General features: G+C 38.4%; 1 protein-coding gene across 1 annotated transcript in view; it reads left to right on the top strand.

The window, feature by feature from the left end:
• Positions 1 to 18,929, top strand: part of CNTN3 (contactin 3) — a 236,910-nt gene that overhangs the window by 14,430 nt on the left and 203,551 nt on the right. The window contains exon 2 of the mRNA XM_061195539.1: positions 16,914 to 17,040. Within this exon, the coding sequence (XP_061051522.1) occupies positions 16,914 to 17,040 (127 nt within the window). The remainder of the gene's footprint in view (positions 1 to 16,913; positions 17,041 to 18,929) is intronic.

The raw sequence follows: 18,929 nt of genomic DNA, 5'->3' as shown, positions 1-18,929 counted from the left end.
ATTCAAGGTTAGAGCAAAGTGTAAAATAGAGTTGGCTCCTAGTTATATGTATTTGTGGCAAGCATGCAGTAGCTTTGTTAATAATGACGATCAATGTATATTGGAACTGTATTGCATGTCAACCCCAGCTTAAGCAATCTGTTTGTGTTAATTAATTTCATTTAAATCTCCTAATAACTTTATTTTTGTTACTTTACATGAGGAAACTGAGGTACAGAGAGATTATTACTTTGCTTAAAGTCACATGCAGTTAAGTGGAGCCAGGTTTCAAACACAGAATATGTTTCTCTAGATCTGCACTGCCCAGTGTGTTTGGTACTAGCCACATGGGCCTGTTGATCTCTTGAAGCATGGCGAATCCAAATTGAGAGCTGTCATAAGTGTAAAATACACACTGGATTTCAAAGACATATTATGAAAAAAGGATAGAAAACATTCCATTAGCAGTTATATTGATTGCATATTAAATTGATAATATTTTGATATATTGGGATATATACAATATACAAATAAATTAATTTCACCTGTTTCATTTTCCTCTCTTATTACTAGAAAATGTAAACTTATATATGTGTTACGTATCTTTCTTTTTTGGTGATAAAATTTAAGTTCTACTCTCTCAGCAAATTTCCCTTATAGAATACAGTGTTATAAACTATAGTTATACTTCCATTGGAAATTATAAATCTAAATTCTGCCCATCACACACTTGGAGAGAAGAGGTAGAGGAAGGCTAGATAAAAAAGTTGGACCTAGAGATTGCTAAGTCAGGAATGTTGGCATCTTAGCTTTGCTATATACAGACCTTTGCCCCAATAGGATACATTGGAAGGAAGACAAACTAAAAGAAAGAAGGCCTGCTTGGAAGTTACTGTCAAGTGAGGGATAACTTATGCCCAGACTAGGGCAGGTGGAGTCAAAAAGATAAGATCGGAGATGAGAGAAATTACAGAGTCACAACTGAAAGGATGTGATGGACAATTGGATGGTTGTGCCTGGTGAAGGAGAAGAGATTGTTGAAGGGGACTTTGAGGTTTTGAAGTTGAGTGGGGAGATAATGAGAAAATTAACAGAAATAAGAAACACAGAAGGAGGAAGGGATTTGGATGTGTCTTGGGCATGTTGAGTTTGGAGGTGCTTGAAGAGTGTCTGGGTGATATGAGCTGGAAGTCTGTTGAAACCAAAAGATTAAAACCCAGTTTATGTGTGTGTGCACGTGTGTGTGTGTGTGCGTGGCTGGGGTATCAGAGCAGGAGATCAAGATCAAGGGGAGGTGTCTTCATAGTGATACCAGGAAGAAAGAAAGGAAATACATTGATAACAGTAATCTTTGGTGAAACTGGATTGTATTTATGCTCATACATATACATATGCTTTTGTACACATGCTTCTGTATTGCAGGCTTTGCTCACATTGTCAGTGAGAACAGCACAGTTCAGAGTGTTTCAGGCCCCCTCTCACATACAGCCCGTTAATGAGTTACTGGTCCAGTGCTGTCTTGTTCTAGATTGCCTGAGTTTCTGTCTGTGGAGCTTTCAGCTGTACTAAGCCTTTTCTGAGTGTGGTGTGTTGTAGGTCCTCCTACAGCAAAGAACCAAATGGTTCCTCTGTGGTCCTGGGTAAGGGAGAGTGTTGATACTTTGCAGTGTTTGGGAGGCAGGTGTGTGTATGTGTGTGCACAACAGACTAGGTGTGTACTGGAAGGAGTTGTGTATTGCAAACATTTTTATGCATTTTCAGCATCTTCTACCTGCTCTCCAGGTGAATAGGCTCAAGTGAATGGACAGAAAGTGTTGCCCCAGGGAGACTGGGGTACTGAAAGGAAAATGGTGCCTATGAGGTAGATAGAGCTGCTCCGAAGTCAAAAAGTGGGAGGCTTAGTTGGTGTTAACTGGCTCAGGATTGCCTTGGTGGGCCAGGTGGCTGAGGGACACATTGCCATTCATGATACAATTCTAGCCCTGGCCTCTGTGTTTATCTCCTTTGTCTTTCCCTCTTGAGCACTGTCATGTGCTTTTCTGGAATGAATTGTGGACACACACTAATGTGTATCGCTTCAAGTGACTCTGCTGATTCATCCAGCCCACTGCTGAGTGTTTGGAAATGCTCACCAGTTTGGAAATCAGCCGTTTCCTCACTAATACCAGCTGTCAGTCGGTGCCTCTGAGCTTGCATAAAAATAATGCCCATCATTGCTTGGCTGTCCTCCGTGGTAGGCAGTGTGCAAGGTGTTTTACTGTGTTTTTCTGTAATTCTCACGTCATCTGTGTGGTGTCCAACTCTTACATACTTTTTATCTTTTGTTTTCTCTCAGTTTTAAAACTTTTTTTTTTTTCTTAATATATCATTTGGATCCTGTGACAGTGAAAAAGCCTGAGGGGTATTCCATGGGGATCCCTTTCCCCACTTTCTAGGATCACCTGCCATCGGCCGTTCATCTTTTCCATACCTCACTCGCACCCAAACCCCCTTCCCATTTCCATAAATTCATAGCTTGGATGTAACAAAATGTCCATAAACAGGCACCGTTTTTGCATCCATATTACTTTCAAAGGAAAATTCTTACTCAAAAACTGCTGCATATTTTAATTGGGGAAGTGGCAGGGCTCCTTAATCCCGTTTTGTTGGTGAACCCTAAGGGTGCCCTGTCGCTTTTTCCTCCCCACCCATGAGACATGAAGATACAACTTATGTTCACTTCTGCATCTTGCTTTCTTTGATCATTAGTCCACACTTTAAGTTTGAGACAGTGTCAAGTGACAGAACTTTGTGATTAGATATGCAACACTGGATGCTATTTTAGATAAAGATATTTTTAAATTTAAAATTATTTTATGTGGTAGGGAACAATCAAATTATGGATGCATCTTTACATATATAAGTTTCTCTGTGTATAATTTGAAGAAACTATAGGAGAAGATAGTCATTTTATCTGTTCTGATATGGCTTTTCATAAGCTTAAAGCAGTATCGCATTATTGAACAGCTTTTTATTTGCCAGCTGTGGCAAGGAGAGAGGCTTAGCCATTTTTCTGTGGTGGGTAATTGTCCAGTGACTGCCAGTTTTCTTTTGTTTTTACAGAAGGCTAGCTAACAATGCCCACGAGGAGCACCACATTTATTTCTTTGAAGGGTGTCAGTGAAAGTGACAAGGTAAATGACATCTATAAATGGCTGAAACGTTAGAATTTATTTGTCCCTCAGTAGATAAATATATAAATGAAAATTATTCATCATCCTTTTTTATTTATTATTTCTTTTATCTTTCAAATCAATGACACAATCATTGGAGCCTGAAATAACTGCCATTGGATTACAACTGCAATCGTGCAGTTTTGGGTCAGTGCGATACTACTACTTATAAAATTCCATGTTAGATGGTTAAGATTAAAATATTACTGATAATAAAATGTTTGCTCAACATTCTATTCATTTTGGAAAGCATCTGTTGAGTGTGAAACACTGCTTTTTGGTCACACTACATTTTGGGTATTTATTGCTTAAAAAGAAGGAAAAACAACAAACTCGATCTTGGCAAAAAAAAGAAAAGACAGAAAACTCCTGCACCCCTCCCTGGCCCTAGATTTACCAATGTGCTTCCTCTTCCAGCTTCTGCCTGGTAGCTGAGGAATTAAGCTCTTATCTTGGTATTTGACTTACTGCTTTCTCTTTTTACCACCTGGGTTTACTTTTCTTATTTATGACACTGCTGGAGACAAAGATAATAGTCCCACCTGTCACTTAAACAGGAAGCAATTTGTTCCTTTTAACTAAAAGGACAGTTAAAAAAGAAAAAAGAGGACTGTCTCAGGTAGACCTGAGCCCCAGCTTGTGATGAGTGACCTTGGGAGACTATTTCAAGGAAGAAGTGGCTCTTTTCTTCGTCTTATTGCATAGTCACTGAAGGCCCATCATCTGTGGAAGGTAGTCAAGAAAGAAAACTTAAGGCATGGTGTGTGATGGTGTGAGATGGTGTAGTGATTCATGAATTCACATCCTCTGAACCTGTGACTCCATTGACTTTTTTTTGCGTGGACACCTTTATGGTGTCTTGTTGACCTGTGAGAGTGGAATTTGTAGGCTGCTGTTTTGAGTGGCTCTGGTGACTAATTCATTGTTAATTCCAAGTGTGTGAACATTCTTTGCTCTTCTAATCCTACAAGCAAGGAGGGGTGGTGAAGGCTGCTATTGACTGGACTTAATGCATCCAGGCAATGCTGGGATCAGTTGCTGCCATTGTGACGTTGATTGGTTTTGCCCCTGGACATGGGACACTGGTAAGTTTCAACAGTTATTCAGAGAACACCTGAATACTGGGAATAGCATTTCCCTGTTCTTCTGCCTTGTTCATTGCGGCATCATACACTCTCTTGTTCTGTACAACATAAAGGGCAATCTGATGTGCCACCCAAGGAGGTTTACGGACAGATGGCAATATGTGTGTTTTTTTTGTGTTTTTATACTAGCCTTAAGTTTTTGTAGCAGGGCTCCTGGAATTTTAGCCTCCAAATGAGATTTTCATTCCTGGGGGTTCTTTCATAGGATTTTTAAATACTTTGACTTTTTGACTGTATAGGAAAACAGAGCTTTTCATTCTGATTCCATGAGTATGCATGTGTGTGTGCACACTCTTGCACATGATATTTAAACTCAAACATATGTACAAGAAATATATAAAAGTAGTCATATGCAGAGCATAATTATGTAGGTAGTTATGAAGCGTTGGCTGTTGAACAGTGTGCTGCATGGGTTTCTGAGTGACCATCCATCTTTTAGTTAAGATGTAATATTTACTGCAGCATGTGCAGTGCCCCACATGCCTTTTTTATGTGCTTGATTACACAGCAGAGTAAAATGAGAATCCTCAGTGCTGTGGCAATTATTCCTATTACGGGAGAAGAGAGAGAATAAACATTCAGCTTACAACAGTATAAGAGAATCTCATGTTTTTTTCTGCTTCATGCGGTTTTTGAAAGCTGTTTGCTGTGATTTTGTTGAGTTTTCCATTGATACTGCTTTGGTGAGTAATTATTTGGAAACGGAGTGGAGAGTAAATACTTGTTGGAGAATCGTCTCTCAGTGAGAACTGGTGCCGTGGGTGTTATTAAGATTCCTTTTTTAAAAAATATTTTGAAGTTATCACCCTCCACTGATTAATAGGCACCTTTCGTCTTAGGCATAATACTTGCAATTATTTGCTCAAACCAGATAAGAGAACACAGGTGCCAGTGTTCACAACCACCACGAAGATAAGGACAATTCCATCCTATTTTTCATACCATGTAGGTATGAGACTCTAATGAATTAAGTCATTTATCAGACCACAGTGTCATAAGTTACTAGTCCTCAGTCAGAGGTAATTAAAAGTTTTATTTGAGGGCTAAGCAAAAATAGGCAATAGCAATACCATTTATGGCAGTGCTGCTGTATTAAAATTTTTTGCTTATCCTTGCAACAAAAGCCCTATAATATTGGTATCGTTCCTGCATAACAGTAGAGAACTCAGGGGCTCTGAGAGCTTAAGTGACTTGCCTAAAGCTAGATGGAAGTATTAGGGAAAAAAATCTTGTTTATCCCAAGGCAAAGTCGCTGTTCTGCTAATAGACATGGTCCTTTCTAAAGCAGTGGTCGGCACACATTTTTGTACAATATTCGGATAGTAAATATTTTTGGCTTTATGGCCCATATGGTCTCTGTCATAACTACCCATCTCTGCTACTGTAATGTGAAAGCAGCCATAGACAATACATAAACAAGTGGGCATGGTTGTGTTCCAATGAAACTATTTATGGACACTGAAATTTGAATTTCATATAATTTTCATGTGTCATGGAATATTATATTTTTGAATAAGGTATCATAAAAAAACAGATGGCAGTTGAGTTTGGCCCGTGGCCCATAGTTTTCTGACCCCTGTCCTAAAGCATAAATACATGCTTTTTAAGATCATTTTTTGTCAAGCACTTACTGTACTATCGTGGGCAAAGTATTTTGCCGTAAGGCAATAAAAGCCATAGGTTGGGGAAAAAGGAGGAAACCTACACACAAATTACTAAAATACAGAGGCTTGAGAGAGGTATAATCCAATTGAATTTCTGATAAAGTGGGATTAATTTTGGCTGGACTATCAAAAGAGACTCTGTGTCTTGAATGATAGACTGGGGAAGCATTCCAGGCAGAAGAATGGTATCAATCAGTTCAAGACAACTTATTTGGTAAACACAGTTATTTTGCACATAATTATAGGCGCAGTTCTTACTGACAACCCAGAATGTGTTACTCCCTGTAGGGCTGCCTTCAGGGAAAGCTGAGACTGTGCTCTCTCTGTATGACAGTGCCCAGATGAGGAGTGCCAGGAGAGAAAGAAGGCCCAGTATTGCTAGACCTATGATTTTTTTTAAAGGTGAAATTTGACTTTATGCCAAATACATTTGGATTTTTAAATGAGGCCAAACCAGAGTTTCCAAATATGTATGATGGGTCACATCATACACATTTCATATAATTAAAGAATCTCAGATTTACAAAACCCTGAAAAGACAATCTAGCTCAGGTTCTATCTGAAAAACAAACGTGGCTTCCTAAGTAAAGCTCAAATTCTGAGATAAAGAGACAGAACTGTGGAGTGTGTTCAGGCAGCCAACAGGTGACTGATTGAAATCCTAACATTCTATCCTAACCTTAGAAGAATTAGACTAAAGTAAGAATTCCATGCTGGTTATGTGTTAAGTAAATTTGTGGTTCACATAAATGATGTATCACAGATGTGGGGTTGTTTTGCAAAGAGATCCACTCCATGGAATGGTAAAACTTGTGCAAATGCTGATGTTTTGAAACCCTCTTGAAACCCCTCTTGAAAGTAACTTTAAGCACAGAAAACTTCCTTAGAGATCTGGGCAATAAACAGCCTACCAAAAGCTCAACTTTTTTTTTTTTTAATGACTCTGGTGACTGTGGGGCTTTGAGAAGAAATGGGGCTTTGCTTCAGCACTCAGAAATTGTACAAAAAATTACTAATAAAGTGCTGTTGCTTATAAAAGTGCCATTCATATGTGGCTTTAGGGAAGCAGCTCCTGCGTAGTACCTGTGTTTTCAGTACTCTGAGGGAGTGGCTGAATTGTAGGTGACCAAGATCCTGCAAATTGCCCAAACAGAAATAGCCACCTAGTAACAGTGAATGCCTTGACTGTAAGAACACAGTGGGGGTATTTCTAAGAGTCAGAGATGCAGTTACTCAGTTAGCTTCTGTAAGTTCATATTTTCATGTAATGGATTATTTTGTAGTTGGACATACATATTCCAGTTGGAGATAGGATACTTGCTTATACAATTGTCCTGAGAATGGCCAGATTCTTTTTTTTTAAAAGAATGATGAAGATTACCCTCACTCATACTTCATGGGCAAATTATAGACTATCAAGGAGGAAGGAGGGCTTATTTATTTATTTTATTTATGGGTGTGTTGGGTCTTCGTTTCTCTGCGAGGGCTTTCTCTAGTTGCGGCAAGTGGGGGCCACTCTTCATCGCGGTGCACGGACCCCTCACTATCGCGGCCTCTCCTGTTGCGGAGCACAGGCTCCAGACGCGCAGGCTCAGTAATTGTGGCTCATGGGCCCAGTTGCTCCGCGGCATGTGGGATCTCCCCAGACCAGGGCTCGAACCCGTGTCCCCTGCATTGGCAGGCAGACTCTCAACCACTGCGCCACCAGGGAAGCCCCAGATTCTTTCTTTGATCAGCAATAACATTTTGTAAGTTAAAACCATTTGCAATGAAGCATAAACACACACATTTCCTTTCAAATGTTAATTTACCAAGTTATCCAATATATACAATACGATGGGGATGCTTAGGGGGGTTGAAATGTGTGTTAAATATAGTCACTATCTTATAAAAGTTTAAAGACTGGGGATGGAGGAGTTGTGAGTGAAAAACAAGTAAACGTAGTATATAGTAGGCTAGGGAAATTGTGATGAATGAAATACACAAAAATTGTTCTAAGAATTCAGAATGGGGAAAGATTACTACTAAATGGTTATATGGAGGAAGGATTAATGAAATAATTTAGTGGAATTTCTTTAGACTTCCTACATGACTGTAGCTTCTCATACCTACCACCAAAAGGTTCTCCAGAATGGTGGTACCAAAAATATAGAGAGATGTAACTCATCCTCACCAGCCCTCAGGATTATTATTTATAATCCATGTCAGTATTAAGGAAAGCAATTAACATTCAAATGAGTACCATTTTTTATTCAGTGTTTAATATTCACTGAGAATAAGGTGACTTGGTAGATGCAAAGTGTCTAGAGTAGGGCCTGATGGTCAGTGTTTATTTTTTCTTTGTTGACATTTGAGACTGTGCATGTGTTTATGAAGTATTTATGACGAGGGATTTTGCTCCATATTATACAGAACTGAAGAACACTGTTTTTCAGAATAAAATATGTTTCCTTCATTGCCAGGCTAGGAGTAGTGCACAATATTGTTTGTTCTCCCCAAGCCTACGGAGGCTGTAGCTGTTAAACAGATTTGGAGAAGGCTCTCTTGTCATCACTACATCTTGCGACCACCATTTTGAATGTGGTTGGTTCTTTTCCTTCATTGCCAAGGTTGGTATCATTCTTAAGTGAAGGAAATGAAAGAAATACCTTGCAATCATTACAATTCCACTCCCCCCCCCAGATAATAATCTAGGACACTGGGGACAAGAAAGGATGCTTCTAGACCATGGATTATCAAATTGGGGGTAGAAAATGGAATAGAATAGAAGAGAATAGAAAAAATGTTATGATTCAGCATGCGGTGAGAATTAGTATTATTTCAAGAAACTTTTTAATCAGTTGTGTGTGTGTGTATACACATGCACACTGTGTCTACAATAAATCATGATGAAAAATAAATCTTAATTGTGGATCAAATGAAAAATAATTTGAAAAATTATTTAACTATTTTAAGTTTCTGCAACTCTGAGAAACTTTCCCCTACCAACACCCGTAGTTCCAAATACAGTTTTGGGAGTGGTTGTCCTTTGTCCTGCTTTCTCTGATCTCCATACCTACCCTACAACCCAGCTTAATTCCCCTCAGTGGTCTAGAAATATGAAAGCAGGATCCTTGTTTGGGGAAAGAAGTGGGAAGAGAGATCTAGATGGTATTTCATATACTTAGACATTTACAAACACAGCGCTGGCTTCTGCTCATGGAGGTGCAGGCAGGAAAAGAGTATGCTCTTTTCTGCTTTATGAGATTACAGCTGCAAAAATGCTACAAAATGCAATCACCAGTTCTCATTACTTCTTAATGGCTTCTCCATTACAACCATAGGAATTCTTTATTGTATAATTATTTTTTCATAGAAAACAATAGCCTTCAACTAGAGTTTGATATGAAACATTCTTTCTAAAATACACAAAGAAAGTCATGCTTGGGCCCCAGAAAGCCTTGACCCAATCTCTTTGGTAAAGAATAGAAACCACAAATATAACCAGCTCTATTAAATTCTTTGAGAGAAGTATACTAAAGAAATGTTTTTAAAAGAGTTGATTAATGAAGTGTTTTCAATTCAGTATGATTGGGGAGAACCTTATGAATTTGCACACTTCAGAGATATTCAGTAAAAGTTGGTATAATAGAAAGTGGAGTTATAAGTGTTTTTTTTCTTTTCAAATAAATGAGTCATGGATTGTGTATTCCTGGGTGTATTGTACACATGGCACACTGCATCTAACAATAGCACTGTAACACTTTTTTATCATGTGGAGTTGCTATTAAGCCATCTAGCAAGAAAGGTATAATTATGGACTGGGTATTATGGAAAGATGTCAGGGAGATTCAAAAGCACTAGAACTCACATTCATAAAAAGACAATAACATGTATTTAAATAAAGAAAGAAAGAGTATTATGAAAACATTTTAATCTACTAAGACTTCAACCCATCTCCTCTAAGTTTGTTTTGTCCCCAGTACATTATTTCCTGCAATATGACTGTAAATTGGTTAAACGTATCACTGAAATGTAAAGATATTTCACAAATCAGAAATATAGCCATTGGATTAAAAGCATCAAGATAAAATATTAGCTACCCTCAGAAGTATTCCCAAATTCTCTTATTTTACTCAACTGTATTACATATTGAATATTCATCCATCCAGTGAAACAAAGGACAACTTTCATCAAAATCTGTGATTGGTTTACTAAAGTGCTAAAGTCCAGATATTTAACCTTAAACATGACTCTTAGGTAAGTAAACGTGTATGGGTATGAGCCTTATTGTGTTTTTTGTAGGCAGGTTGCAGTGAGAGGAAAAATACAATTCTTGGTTTAAAAAAATTGTCATGCGTTGAAAGGGATCTGCCACTTTAGGGAGGAGCATTCATTTATGTGAACATTTATTTCTAGTACTTGTAAAGCTTAAACAGCCACTTTCAGTTCTAATTCCGTAACTGTTGAATACTGCTTCTCATGCAGTTTCTCCATTTCTGTTTATGGACAAAGTATGAAGTAACGATTGAGCAAATCAAGTAGTAAACTATTAACAGCAATTTAAAGAATTTTGTCACTTTCTAATGCCCTCTGTCACGCTGTCATACTCCAGCATTTTTCCTTTTAACCTAATTGCTTGATAACATTTCCAGGTGTGGGAAATGGATGAATTAGTTATTCCTCATGTTTTATTGTTCTTTCTCATCTAAAGTATGCTATATTGTCTTTTCCCTGTTTTTTTTATTTTTATTTTTATTTTTAGCATGTGAATTAGAGTAGATTGAGCTGCAGGTGACAACAATGAGTCAGAGGTTTATTTTTCCAACACATGATGTTTAGAGTTAATGTGGTTCATGTTGGTTCAAGAACTCAAAGATGTGAGGACCCTTTCCTAGAAGCCTCTAGCAGATTTTCCTTTACCTCCTGTTATGGGTTGAAATGTATCCCCTCAATATTTGTGTGTTGAAGCCCTAATCCTCAGGACCTCGGATTGTGACCTTATTTGGACACAGGGTCATTGCAGATGTAATTAGTGAAGATTAGATCATCAGGGTGGACCCAAATCCATTATGGATGTATCCTTATTAAGGGGGGAAATTTGGATATAGAGACACACAGAGAGGGAAGATGAGGTGAAGAGACCCAGGGAGAAGAGGACACCTATAAGCCAGGGAGACAAGCCTGGAACAGATCCTCACCTCAGAGCCCTCGGAAGAAATCAACCATGCCCACACCTTGATTTGAGAATTCTAGCCTCCAAACTGTGAGACAAATTAAGTTCTGTTGCTTAAACAACCCAGTTTGTGGTACTCTGTTATGGCAGACCTAGCAAACTAATATACCCCTTTTTGGCTGTTACTGGTCTCATAACCCAATCTCCCCCGTCTACCCTGCTTTCCAGTCAAAAACTACAAAGAGTCCTGGAAAGGTAACATATCTGGTGCTTTCAGCATGTCTGATGAAAAGGCAAGTTCTGAAGGCAAGGAAAACAATTAGGGAAGAACTGCTGTGTAGACAACCGACAGTATCTGCCACAGCTAGTTTTGCACATGGTGTGCGTGTCTGGCCTTCAAATATTTGTTAAAGAAATGAATTATCTTAAGATTGAATTCTTCAGCCTCCCCTGACATTGGAAGAATATAAATGGAATTTTATTTTAGTCATCCCTTGCTTTTTTTTTTAAAGCATTTTCTAGCTGTAGACCGCCGATGCCAAAATCAAAGGTGATGTCCCACTGCTACAGAGTGTTTCCATCTTAAATTTTCTTTCCTGTGGAATAGTAAGGCCTGGAATTTAGATCTCATCTCACTGGCAGCATATTATTTTACTTTCGCTGACCTAGGCTAGAGATCCTTCTGTTTGGGTCAGATATCTCTTTTAAGTACATTGAATATTCCTTTCTAGATCCACCTTCTTTTACATTCTGCCTTAAACAGCACTACCAACCCTAGCTCTCTTTTTGGATTTACCCTCTTCATTTCCTCCTTTTTTGTGTCATGTAGCTATGATGTAAGTCAGCAAGGGAAAATGGGGTATGCTTTCCTTTTCTGTAGGAATTTCAGAGATAACACTGTAGTATTTTAGGACTTTTATTTCTTTTAGTAAAAGTAATGCAACTGCCTGCAATCCTTTGTTCCTCTCTGTCATTCTTCATAGAAATTGTATGGAGTATGACCATTAGAATTGATTGGCCACAGCTTGATCTTTTAGTGACATTACCTTAGGAGCTCATAAAGCTTGTACTTACATTCAAAGGGAGTTATTACTAGTAGCCTCTGGGTGTTTGGAGGGGAAAAAAAACACCTCAGGATTGGATTTTTGGAATTATTAGTCCTGTTTGGAAGTGTTATATGCCGTTTATTTTAGGTTGTAAACTTAAAATGGAGCTTAGGAGCCAGGCCAGCATATCAAAAAAATGCCCCCGTCACAAAAAGTAAAGTTTAGCATCAATCTAAATGTTACATTGAATCCATTTAGTTAGGCATGAGGCCCCCTTCTGTTTTCAGCCAAGCTGCTTTTTGCTGGTTATGAATATCTGTATGAATAGTCAAGGTTTTGTCCTTTGGAGGATCAAAATTAGCTTTGAAGAAACTGTTGGATAATTTCCTTTAGGTTAGCAAAGACTTCAGAATCCTTTCCTTTTAAGCTTATATTGCTAGCAGGAGACTAGAATATTATAACCCGGCATCTCTCATCACCGATATTATTCTGGGGAAACAAGATTGAGTGGCCTTTGTGTCTTTTCTGAGTATGAAGCATGGATCAACCTGTCATGTTTGATTTTTTTTCTTTATAAATTTATTTATTTATTTTTGGCTGCGTTGGGTCTTCATTGCTGCGCACAGTCTTTCTCTAGTTGCGGCGAGCAGGGTCCACTCTTCGTTGCAGTACGCGGGCTTCTCATTGCAGTGGCTTCTCTTGTTGCGGAGCACGGGCTCTAGGCGCGCGGGCTTCAGTAATTGTGGCTCGCGGGCTCTAGGGTGCAGGCTCAGTAGTTGTGGCACACGGGCTTATTTGCTCCGCGGCATGTGGGATCTTCCCGGACCAGGGCTCGAACCCGTGTCCCCTGAATTGGCAGACGGATTCTTAACCACTGTGCCACCAGGGAAGTTCCTGACTATTAATTTGTACTTAAATTTTAGGAGTCGTTGGAGACTCTTGAATGGCTGCTGATGGTCTGAAAAGCCTTTAGGAGCCTTAAATTTCAGAAATGGCGGGTATGTGCCTCACAGGCTGTTAACTCCAGTGTCATCAGGAAATACTGAAGTTGAAAAAGCAAACTGATGGTTAATTTTCACCGTTGAGCATATTTAGAACAGTGTGGTTTAATGGAAACGGAAAACAAACCAAGACTGTGACCACTGGGGTATGATCCCAGGTCTCTCACTAAAACACTGTGTTACCTTGGTTGGTTATTTAACCTCTCTGGGTCTCGTTTCTTCTGGGGAGGCCAAACAACTACCAGGTGAGAAAATAAGCTCTGGAATTAAAATCTTAGCTTTATCAGTCACCAGCTGTAAATTAATATGTGCCCTATACTGAGTTATTGCGAGAATTTCTTCATTCATCTTAATTGTGCATTCAGCAGACAGATATTGAATATCTGCCATGTTCTAGGAGTTGGGGAGACAGCAATGAATTAGATACAGATAAATAACAAACACTCATATAAACGTGTATACTGTTTACAGGTAGTGAGAGACAGTGAGATGTGCTGATACGTGGTGGAAGTGAGGGGTGAGTAATGACTTAGAGGGGGGAGGGGCAGTCTCATTTAAGCTGAGAAGATGACAGTTATGCTGAGTTCTGAATGATAAAAGGAAACCAGAGCACAAGAAGAAGAAGGAAGGTCAACCCGAAGCTCAGCATGTCTGAGAGGCGAAGACAAGGATGGCGGTGCAGCTGGACCTCAGAAAGTAGGGGATGGGTCAAAGGCAGCCTGGGAATAGGGAAATGAGGCTGACAAATGGCTGAGTACAGTGCCTGGCACATAAATGTTAGTAAATTAGCTATTATCATCCCTCTTTCAAAAGGGTCTCAGAAAAAAATGTTTCTAAGTATTTAATACCATCATCTAAAATTTATAGCAGTCTCTAGAGAAGAATTAGAACATCATTTGGGAATGTGACTTTTATTGGATGATGATGGATGTTTGGGTTTTCATTGTGGTCACTTGTAGGAAATTTTTAAAGACACCTCTCTTTTCTTTTGCTTTGAAATCACCCCCTTCTTATCTAGACCCAATTTTCCTTCTGTTGGTTTCCTTCTCCAACTTACCTGCTAGTTTCAAATATATGCCATTATGTTAAAATATTATTGCTTTCAAGCCCTGTGTACATCAGTTCGTCAGGACAGTGATGCTATACCATCTCCTAAATGAATAAAATATATGTCACTGAAAATAAATCAGAAGCCATTGCACTACAAAAAATGCTATGAAAAATCCACCCTCTTTGCAAATATTTACAAACAGACATTGTAACAGACAGAAGTATGTTCAAATTAATAAAACACTGTCATTTTTGTATTTATTTTTATGCAGTACACTGTTTGAAGGGAAAAAATTCAAGAAAATGACAGCATTGGTTCTTTTTTGATAAGGGACTATTTGATTAGTAGCTGTTTCAAAATTCCTTTCTTCTGGAGGTTGTCCTTTTCTGCAAAGGAAAAGTGAGATTTTCTTTTTCCTTGTGACGTTTTCCCCTTATGTGTAAATAAAAACCAGGGACTTGTGGCATTGACATATATACACTACCAAATGTAAAATAGATAGCTAGTGAGAAGCAGCTGCATAGCACAGGGAGATCAGCTCGGTGCTTTGTGTCCACCTAGAGGGGTGGGATAGGGAAGGTGGGAGGGAGACGCAAGAGGGAGGGGATATGGGGATATGTGTATACGTATAGCTGATTTCATTATGTTAAACAGCAGAAAGTAACAACATTGTAAAGCAAAAAACAAAAACGAAAACAAAAACCAGGGACTTCCGAGGATAGCCCACTGCTTTCTTAAATCATGGTGGGCAGTAGTAAGGGTTAACTGTATGGTGATGTTGCAGTGGAAGGCTGCCCAGAGTTAGCCAAACTTTGAAGTTTGAGTGCACAGTCCCCAGACTGCCCTCATTTATATCATCAGTTGCGAATTCTGAGTTTGGTTAGTCACGAGACGAACTGACAGGAGTCACTGAAAGCTGTTATACTCATGATTATGGTTTATTACCGGGAAAAGATACATATTAAAATCAGCCAAAGGAAGAGAAGCATAGGGCAGACTCTAGAAGAGTCCTGAATGCTAAGCTTTTGTTGTCCCCAGGATGTGTTACCATCCTGGTGTTGATGTGTGACAGCACACGAGGAGTATTGGCAACCAGAAAGCTCGTCAGACCTCAGCATCCAAAGTTTTTACTGGGGCTTCATTCTGCAGTCATGGTTGATTGATTGCATATGGGGTTGAGAGCAGTTTCCAAGTCACCTCATCCCATGTGGCCAAATCTCCTACTGTCAGTCATGTGGTTGGTCTTTCTAGTGTGGTCAGCCCCCATCCAGGACTATCAGGTGTGGCCACTCCCACCCTCAGACCCAGGGTGGCCAGTCCTCACACTAAACAAAGGCATTGCTATCAGGTAAGACATAGATTACCTCCCAAAGGCCAGATTAATGGCAAGGCCAAATTCACTGGGCAGAAGTCCAGAGGGTATCACTACAAGGACTGGAATCAGATAATCTCCAGTGTACATTCTGAAAAGCTGTGTGTACTTGCTCGCTTCACCTAACCACTCTTAGATTCCACACTTCTCTTCTGTGCACTGGGAATAATTACGGTACTTACCTCACAGAGCGTGGTGGAGATTAAAGAAAAGATGTGGGCACATGGGGTGCACGTGGTGGGTTTGCTGCTTTTTCTTCATTTCAATGATTATTTTCAGTATTATGTTACTTTATTATTCCAGTTATTATGGGAAACATTTTTATTAATGTTGTAATGTTATTACTTAGGTAAGTAGCCAAAATGGTTTCTGGGCTTTTGGGGGTTACTTTCCGTCTCATTTTCTTTGTCGTCTGTTCATGGGTTGTCTTTGTCTCTTAGTCTGATTATTCATTCTGTGCAACTTTACTGAGCATTTCAAGATGGGAGAGAAAAGAGCTTTTTTTTTTTCCCCCCCTGTGAATATGTTTGTTTTCAGAAAGGCTCTGGTAATGATTATACAATTGCAGTAGCATAAGCATTTGGTGATGGCATTATCTCATTCCTTTTGAAATTCATAGTACAAAGACACAGGTTTTTAATTTTTTGTGTGTGTGTATGTGGAAATTCTCAGAATGTTCAAGTTCTCTTAACCAACGTAGAAACACTTTTTAAAGGACACTTGTTCAATGCTGTATCCTTCTTTTCAATTTGCTAGTAGTAAAATGGAAATCCCACCAAATATTGAGTGTTTTGAGGTCAGAATGCAAAATAACATTGTCAGCATTCAGATTTGCAGGCATGGTAGGGTTTTATGAGAAAGACAATAGTCAGGGATTCAACTGATTTTCAATACAGCTTTAGTTTTGTAAAGAGGCTTATGACAGAAAGGCTTCCTAGACTAGGTAATTTACCAACGATAATTTGGGTAGAGTTTATGTTACAAAAAGTAATTAGTACAGCCTTATTTATTCTTTTAAGTAATCTTATTAATATGGCAGTGGTTTTGATAGTAATCTTCATTCTCTTAGAAGTGTTACTAGGCTGTTAAAGATGGCTTAAGTGATGCTTACAAACAAAGCAGTGCCTACAGGGCATCTTTGTGGATGAGGGAAGAAGCAAAGCCTGCTTTTTCTTTCCTTTTTTTTTTTAAAGAGCAGACACTAGTTGCTTGCTTTTCTTCTTTAATTGTAGAGTGCAGCTTGTACAGTAGCTTTTACTTATTACGATTATTTTTCCCACCCATGTAGGTGAGCTGCTCTTACAAGGCCCAGTGTTTATCAAAGAACCCAGCAACAGCATTTTTCCTGTTGGTTCAGAGGATAAAAAAATAACTTTAAATTGTGAAGCACGAGGCAACCCTTCACCTCATTACAGGTACAGTGGAATGTTTGAAAATCCAAATTAAGAAAAAACGATGTAGCAATTGTGAACTTTTTTTTGCTTCCGTATATTTATGCTATCAGTAAGAAATAATACATGAAGCTATAGTTGTCTGCTATATTCAGCAGAGTTCATACATAAACATTTGGCTCCATATTGTGTATATTTGATTGATAATCACTTTACAGTAAGATTTCTTGATTAAAGAGAAACATGGTAGAGTCTCTTAAATAAACAATGTTTTTTCATTGATTTGTGGTAAAACAATGTATAGATTTGGATTTACATGTAGTCCTTGGGAACACATCCGTTGTGGGGATGAAATTCAATGTGTTGTAAAGGTATGTAGCAATCATAGTTTGAGAAAAAGGTAACAGCATCTATCCTTCCTTTGCTATTTTACTGAGTATATGTTAGAAAGTTCATCAAGTATAGAAGAATAAAATGCATTCCTACTGAAGTCATTTTAATTATTCTTGAAGAGAAAATAAATTTATTATATTTTTTCATGTGAAAGTGTGTATCTCAGATTATATAAATAATAACTTGTTCACTGAAAACTTTCAAACAACACAGAAAGGTATAAGGAAAAAAGAAAAAAAAAGTGAACTCCCATCACCTTAAGATAAAAATATGAACATTTGGGAGATGATGGTGGATTATTTGGATGGGATGGATATTTACTTTATTAAATAATACAAGATTAACGATTTTTACTTTTAGGGGTGCTGGGGGGCCCACTTTAATGAAGAGATGAATTATTTATAAATAGCATATGCTGCTTTCATATAAATGGTTACGAGAAAATGCTTGAGGCACCTTGAAAACAACATGCTCTTGAGTACTGTGAGCATTTGTCTCAAACACTCTGTTTACAGTATTAGTTCGCTTGGCAAAACCTTTTCTATAACCTGCAGAACAAGCAGACTTCAGCCTTTATTAATGAAATTCTAAATGTTTCGAGTAGATCTTCTATTGTTTGCTTAACCCATGTGGGTAACAGAAACGAACAGTCATTGTTAAACTGGGTCAGCATTAGGCTAGAAGGTAGACCTTTGTATTTTTGCATCTGGAAGTAATCAAGGTCAGTTTCTTTCAACAGTATTCAACAACATATTTATTGAGCACCTGTTGTGTGTTTTCAACAAAATAAATGTAAAGATTCCAGGTTACTGGTTAGAACTGACAGAGGTGATGGAAAGTTTTCTGTCTGCCTCTTCCTTAACCTATAGAAGAAAGAAAAGTATAACATGATTTTATTTTTTTTGGCCGCACTGTGGGGCCTGTGGGATCTTATTTCCCCGACCAGGGATTCAACCTGTGCCCCCTGCATTGGAAGCGTACAGTCTTAACCACTGGACCACCAGGGAGGTCCCTAACATGATTAAAAAAACAAGAAGCTGTGTTTTATGAGCCAGTTCAGTTAACCAGACATAGCACATACAAAAGCTGAAAATATTTTCTTCTTCTGGGGGAAGATGAACAGATCCACTTAACAAGACATTATCCTGGAAACATTTATTCCTGGCATTTTTGTAGGACATTCTAACACTTCCTAAATGTATCTGTTTGTTTGTCCCTGAAATGGAAGATTATCCTTTTAGACACGACTGTGAATATTATAAAGAATCCATGTAAATGACTCATGTGTGGGCTGGGTTTTTTTGTTGTTGTTGTCAGTAAAGTTATTTCCTGGCATTTATCTTGTGAATAATTTGGTGATAAATGTGTTCAGCTGCAAAATTGTCAAGATACAAGATATAGTCATACAGCAGTTTATTTCTAAATGAATAGATTAATTATGTTTGTAAAGTTTAACCAAACAGCAAGAAGACCTGAGCTTAGAAATCCAGAAACAGCCTTTTGTTGTAATTATTTCTTTA

The sequence above is a fragment of the Eubalaena glacialis genome, chromosome 7 (assembly GCF_028564815.1).
Source record: "Eubalaena glacialis isolate mEubGla1 chromosome 7, mEubGla1.1.hap2.+ XY, whole genome shotgun sequence".
NCBI lineage: Eukaryota > Metazoa > Chordata > Mammalia > Artiodactyla > Balaenidae > Eubalaena > Eubalaena glacialis.
This window is presented reverse-complemented; position numbering and strand designations above follow the sequence as displayed.